Source organism: Cygnus atratus, chromosome 3 (assembly GCF_013377495.2).
Source record: "Cygnus atratus isolate AKBS03 ecotype Queensland, Australia chromosome 3, CAtr_DNAZoo_HiC_assembly, whole genome shotgun sequence".
In the NCBI taxonomy this organism is placed as follows: Eukaryota; Metazoa; Chordata; class Aves; order Anseriformes; family Anatidae; genus Cygnus; species Cygnus atratus.
Window position 1 is genome coordinate 96,056,631 of NC_066364.1, and position 6,767 is coordinate 96,063,397.

Sequence of the window (6,767 nt, forward strand, 5' to 3'; positions counted from 1 at the left end):
CCTCCCCGCCCGGCCAATGGGCGGCCGCGACGCCACAGGGGCTGCGGGAGGCCGGCGGGCGGCGCGTTGAGGGGAGGCGAGCGGACAAGATGGCGGCGGCGGCAGGAGGGGCGGCGGCCGCGGCGGCGGAGGAGCCGCAGGCCCCGGGCCCGGCGCTGCCGGAGCGGCTGCAGCGGCGCGAGGCGGAGCGGCAGCAGGGCGTGGAGCGGCAGCGGCAGCAGCGGGAGGCGCGGGCGGTGCAGGAGGAGCGCAGCGAGTTCGTGCTGGCCGCGCTGGGCCGGGAGCGGCAGGCCGTGGAGGAGCTGCTGGCGGCGGGCCCGCCGGACGAGGCGGCGGCGCGGCTGCAGGCGCTGCAGAAGCTGCTGACGGACAGCGTGCGCTGCCTGGCGCCCTACGAGCTGCGCCAGGCGCAGGAGGCCGTGGCGCGGCTGCAGGCGGCGCTGGCGGCGCGGCGGCAGCAGCTGCAGCCCAAGAAGCGCTTCGCCTTCCGCGCCCTGCGGAAAGGAGCGGCCCCCGGCGCGCAGCCCGGCCCCGCCGAGCCCGCGGACGAGCTCCCGGCCCCCTGCCGCGGCGTGGCCGAGGGGGAGCCGGGCGGGCCCCCGCTGTGCGGCTTCAGCGGCGCCGAGGGCCGGGAGCTGGAGCTGGGGCCGGAGGAGCTGCTGCAGCGCGACGTGGTGCTGGCCGAGCTGCGCGGCTGCCGGGTGCGGCTGCGGGGCAACGCCAACACGCTGCGGGTGCGGGACTGCCGCGGCTGCACCGTGCTCTGCGGGCCCGTGTCCACCTCCGTGCTGGTGGACGGCTGCAGCGAGTGCCAGCTGGTGGTGGCCTGCCAGCAGCTCCGCACGCACCGCACCCGCGACAGCCGCTTCTACATACAGGTGACCAGCCGGGCCGTGATCGAGGACTGCACCAAGGTCTCCTTCGCGCCCTACGCCTGGAGCTACCCGGGGATCGAGAGGGATTTCGAGTCGTCCGGGCTGGACAGAAACAGAAACAACTGGAACCTGGTGGATGACTTCGACTGGCTGGCAAGCGACAAGCCTTCGCCCAACTGGTGCCTCATCCCTGAGGAGGAAAGGGTCAGCTGCTGGGACTGACCGCGGGGGCAGCTTGGTACCTACCGATCGAGAAATCCTGATGTAAATGCATTGATTTATAAGCAGGAGGACTTCAGCCCTGATAGGCCATAAAGTGATTGCAGGTGGTATTTAAATTGTGAGTTACAATGTATGACTGGCCTCATTAACCAAAAAGCACTAGTCAGATGTAGTTTACTGTTCTTAAGCAATTTACTGCTATAATCTTTATATTTCACTGTGGAATTAGCCAACTACTGTGGTACCTCATTGCTGAGCTTTTTTAATTAAGGTGGGGCAAGGGGCACCAGTACACAAATAACAGCGAGCCTCTGTTAGAGCTGTTATGCTGCTTTCGCTCACCCGGGCAGAATCTGAATTACGTGCAAGCAGTACAAGTTGGAGTCAGGCGAAAAGACCAAACGCCTAATCTGTCTTATTTTTGTGGTGCTGAAATTACAGACCAGTCATGGGTATGGGGGAGATGACTTCGGTGAGGCAACAGAGACAAAAGATGAAAGGGGGATGTTTTATAGAGGGGAACAGTGTATCAGACAGGTGAACAAGGCTCTGATGTAATTGGGAGCCAGGCTCTGCTGATGGGTGATATCTGTCAGTTGTCCTTATTTAGACTTAAGCAAGATAAAGGGGAAAAAGTCTAATGAAAATTGAATGCTCTCCCACTACGTTAATGATTGCTTGAAATGAGCAAACCTGTAGAGGATACATAAATATTGAATCTTCACAGACTGAAAATCCTATGTGAAAGGATGCTCCTTCTGTAAACAGTTTTAACTTGAAACAAAACCAGATGTGGGCAGACTTTCTAGGGCACACAGTAGGTGCTGGTGAACATGACAGAAGCCTCAGGGTGGAGATGTCCGTGTGCATCCCCCTGGTTAGTCTGTCGTCTGTGTACCAGCCAGCAGGCTTGGCGGTGATCGCAGATAAAGGTGATCACAGATCATCTCTCTGCCTCTGCATATCAAGTGCAACGTTGGCAGAGGGAATTAAAATGTGACAAGCATGATATTTCAGTTCTAAAATAGTATGTTATCTTACATAAAGGCCCTTAGTGCACAGTGACTTCTCAAGTCTATTTCTTCTGTCAAGTTCAATACCAGTAAAAGTATCAGTGTTATATTTTTTTTGTACAGTGACCTGTTAATGGTGAAATAACCAGTATCCAAAAACAGTCCTTAGCTTGTTACACTTTACAGGGAATTACCTTGCCTAAGTGGCAGCTCAGAATTGTATTTAAGAACTCTGCAAAATATTTGTTGCCCTGTCGTATGTGCCTCTAATGGAAAATGAATACTAATTAAACCATCAAAAACTGCATCATTGCTATGAGAAACTTGAAACTTCACTTGAGTACTTGACTGCTTTAGAGCAACAAAAAAAACCTTAATTTGTTTTCAGCATATTTAATTTAAAGGAAAAGGAAACTTTTTTTTTATATATTTTTCACAGCTTTTCAGTTTTGTTTACTTTTATGTCTACTTTTTGTCTGAACTGGATTTTGCATTTCAAATACATTTTGTTTTGGATGGAGTTGCTTCTTCCCTGGTGACTTTTCTCTGCATTGACAACATCATAAATTGATTTAAAGAAAACACCCTTAGTCATGCCTTAATGTAGGGAGCTGTTAATGTCTGGTGTCAAAGGAATATGATTAGATGAAGTCTCTTAAACTAGATGGAGTCTCTTAAATTAGATGGATGTGTTGAAATTAAGTACAGAGCCTGAATGTGTAGTTAATATTTCTTCCCCACGCTTCCTAGTAGTGACAAATCAATCCCTTCAGCATCCTCTAGACTAGCAGTAGCAAACTGTTGGGCCTGTAAAAATCACAGAGATGCCTTTGTTCTGCTGGGCAGAGGCTGTGTAAGCATTGCGTTCATGTCCTGCGCTGCCAGACACGGGCTCAGCTGGACGCGTGGGTACTGCTGCTGGGCTGCAGCGGGTATCGGGGACGTGCGCTTCTCAGAGACTTCACAAGCTGGCTTGTAAACATGTAGCTGCGTGAGCTGTCCCTCCTTAGTTCATGGTGGTGTCTGAAAAAACAGAACAAGTTAAAAACACAGAATTTAGACTTAAACTTGGGTCCAAAAACTCCTTTTTCAAAGGTCAGTTATTGAGATCTGAGTTCTCACACATACCTCTTCTCAAAGTACTTTTGTCAAACTGAAATTATTAGATAGTACCCTTCAGGAATATAACTCTAGAGTGAATTGCTGAAGATGTTCTGGGCAATTATTTTCCCTTAAGAAGTTTAGCGTTACTTTTGTAATATAAAATAGGTAAATGAATCATTTTCTCTAGCATGACACGAGTCAAGAAAATCCAATTTCAGAACAAGTGTGTGAGAAGGGTTAGCCAATTTTTTACATGCATTTATGAAGCTATTTAATATATACACAGGTAATTGCACATTTCCATGCACTTTTTAAAAAAAAATCTTCATTCCCTAATACAGAATCATTCTAGGAGAAATTTAAACTCTAGAAACAAAAGTGTTACATTAATACTGCAGGATATGAATGCAAGCACTAGAAATTTTTTGCTAGTGTATTCATAGGCTGTATCAGTATAGAAATTGCAACATTTCCAAATCTTTTTTATGGAAGGAACAGAAGCACCTATGCATTGCTATCCACTGAGTTATTTTAACAACACCACTTGTAGCAATCCCTGTGTAGGAGGAAATCACAGACAGCACAGGCACTGGCAGGTTGTTGTCCGTGTGTCCCAGAAGGAATGCTTCATGCTGACAGCAGGAGTGCAGGCAGCTCTGGTGTTACTCACCTGTGCGGTAATGGCCAGCCTTCTGCAAGCCTCACCAGGAAGCAGAAGGAGGACTAGCAAGTGCAGCACGAGTGAGAGGAACGGCAGCAGAAGTTCCAAAAGTACAGTTAGCTACTTGAGGAGAAATCCATTTTCCAGTCAAATTTAGCGTGAAGTGGTAACTCAGATGTATTGAGAATTGCGTACTCATTCACTTTTATTTTCTTGACAAAGTTATTTAAAAACATGGTAGAAGTAAATACATACGAAAGTGTTTCACCAGATAATTATATATATAATAATCATCTTTAAAATTTCCCAGCTGTTACTAAACTAATTTTTTCCTCTAAGATGGAAAAAAAAAATCTTTCAGTGATGTACTCAGTGTACATTTCTGGAAATAAGACACCAGGGATACTTCAGCAGCTCTAGACTATAGGGTTGTGTAGACTATTTCACGGGAACCACTTACTGACAAAACACTGAGCACTGTAAGACTAAGAGCCTGGTTCACAAGACTTGCAGCTTGATTGTATTTGTTTACCTTTTGCCTCAACTGCCAACGAGGGCATCAGAAAAATGCCTTGCTGCCAGCAGGTAAGCCTGAAGCACTTCATTCAAGAGGTCAGAACACTTCTTGAGCACATGTGATGAAATAGGTTCACTGAGAGCGCCTGGGTGTAACAAGTCAGGAATTGCCTGCCATCTTGTCTCTAGATGAGTTGATGACAGAGCAGCTTGTGCATCACATTCGAGCAAACCTCAAAGAGAGTAAGAGTGTCACAAGGTATCCTGAGCTGTTTGGGCAAGCGACTTGGCTACCACGCTGTCCTTCTGAAGCTTGCACTTGAGAGCAACCAGAGGCAGGGCTGGGCAGGGTTCGTGCAGCAGCAGGTCCCAGGAGGTGTGCCGGGCTGTCTCCGTTCTCCTGGGTCAAGGAGACACAATGCCAGCCTGGTCAGAGCTGCTTTGTGCCTCTGCTAATCGCAGCTTGGCGGAGGAGGGCGGCACGTTCCCTTTCTTCCCTCGGTACAATGAGCAATGCTGACAATTTTCTTATTGCCTGCCAGCCTCCTGTAGGCCCGGAGCTGGGATTGCTTTACCTCTGACCTGCTAGAGAGGGCTTGCAAGAACCTCCTCCTCCCGAGGTTATCGTGTTAAGGAGGCTTTGCTCAGCCCTGGGTTGTACGGAGCAGTTTCACGGCTGAGTGGCCAGCCGGCGAATTCAGGCTCACGTTCGTGCTACGGGTGGTGGGGGAGCTGCACCATAGTCACGTAACCAGCATAACACGAGACCGGAGTGAATGAAGTCTCCTCAAGGTCTTCAGCCCTGGTTTGTTTCATCACCACCAGAATAAACAAGGACCTTCATTAGAAATACATCCCCTATAGTAATAACAGCAACAACTTCTGCTAGGCTTCAACAGCTGAAAAACAAACACCTGCCAAGGGCATGGTGTGACTACATCATGAGGATAACAGGAACACCGGCACAATAAAACTGGGTGAAAATTGGCCCTGAACTAATTGGCAGAAAGGCAGAAAGCTTCTGAACCGTACAGAGCACTGAGGCGTGGAACAGTTTTCCAGAGTCATGAGAGCTAACTCTTAAAACATTTCAAAGAACAAACTGGTTGGATTGCCTTGCTCTAGCTGGTGACCTTACAGAAACCTGCAGATAAAAGTAACGTTGTTAGCAGCAATCTAACTCAGCTTTTTACAGCTCGTGTGTCTGTGAACAAAATAGTTTTACTCAAAAAGAGTTCTTCAGCACTACGCAGATCTTTGAGTGTTGGTATTTGTTGATGTTTTGGGTTGAGTGGTGAGAAAACTTAATCCCAGAAAAGCAGCCAAGAGTTTTGCTGTTGGTTCCAGTGTGGCCAGCATTTCACCTAGCCATCACACCCTGAAAGAGGCTGCCCCCCTTGCCTGCCTGCACGTGGCTCTCTGAATAGCAGGAACACAAGGGAAGCTATTGGCATTTTCTCTTTATCCAGCCCTGTTTCATTTAGATGGATTGTGGTGTGTGGGCTCTAGCAAAACTGTTGCCTGAAAAAAACAGGTAAGAAGTACACAAGACAATTTCTTACATACTTTTACCCATATATTTGAAAGCTTAGATTTATACTTTTTTTAATTGATTTAAATATATACGTTTTCACTATTTGGGGAATAATTATATATAGACAAGGATCCAGTATCAGTGCCTTTACTTGGAAAAGCTTCAGGTGCTACAAAATACTTCAAAAGCTTTCCGCTAAACAATTCCTGAATTCTTTACACCGAACATACTGAACCCCAGGCCCCTCCATATCCACCTACCTCTGTCTTTCCAAGCGGATTTCTCCCAGCACGTGGGAGTGGGATCTGAGGGCAAACTTGCTGGATTTGAGAGCTGCCTGCAGACAAGTACACGTCTTTCCCTCCCTTCTGTATCATCCTTTTGCTGCTCAGCTCTCCCCTCTTGTCTCCTACTTTCCATCAGGCTCTCCCCACTTGTGACTGAGGCTTTTTTTCTGTGCAGCCTTCTTGTTGCAGATCAGACAGCCGCACAAGAGAGCTCATAGGCTGCACTGTTCCAAAAAGCCAATTTCATCATACGCAAGGAAAGATACAAACAGAAAGAAAAGCCTGTGCTACCTGTGGAATTTCAGCGTTTCTTTTCACAACATGATCTAATTTATCTGAGTTCAGGTTTCATCTGTTTTGCTGTTTCCCTGTAATAATGGCTATTGTGATCCTTTTGGAAGCTTCTTTAAATTCCCAACATATTTCTTCCCAGTTTCTGCAAGTACAGACGTTGATTTATAAGTTATTTTTTCAGCAGTGAGCAGTACACCCTAGACATCACAATAATACAAATAAATACTCACAATGAGCATCTCGTGGTCCAAGAACAGACTG

At 47.7% G+C, this 6,767-nt stretch overlaps 1 protein-coding gene across 1 annotated transcript; it reads left to right on the forward strand.

Moving 5' to 3' along the window:
• The first annotated feature begins 73 nt into the window (after positions 1 to 73).
• TBCC (tubulin folding cofactor C) lies at positions 74 to 2,630 on the forward strand. The gene has a single exon (XM_035563057.2). It carries the CDS (start codon positions 90 to 92, stop codon positions 1,095 to 1,097), a length of 1,008 nt encoding a protein of 335 aa, XP_035418950.1. The 5' UTR covers positions 74 to 89; the 3' UTR covers positions 1,098 to 2,630.
• Positions 2,631 to 6,767: the final 4,137 nt, after the last annotated feature.

What these genes read in the sequence shown, in the direction of transcription:
- TBCC (XM_035563057.2), top strand. Translation starts at nt 90, where the DNA reads ATGGCGGCGGCGGCAGGAGGGGCGGCGGCCGCGGCGGCGGAGGAGCCG.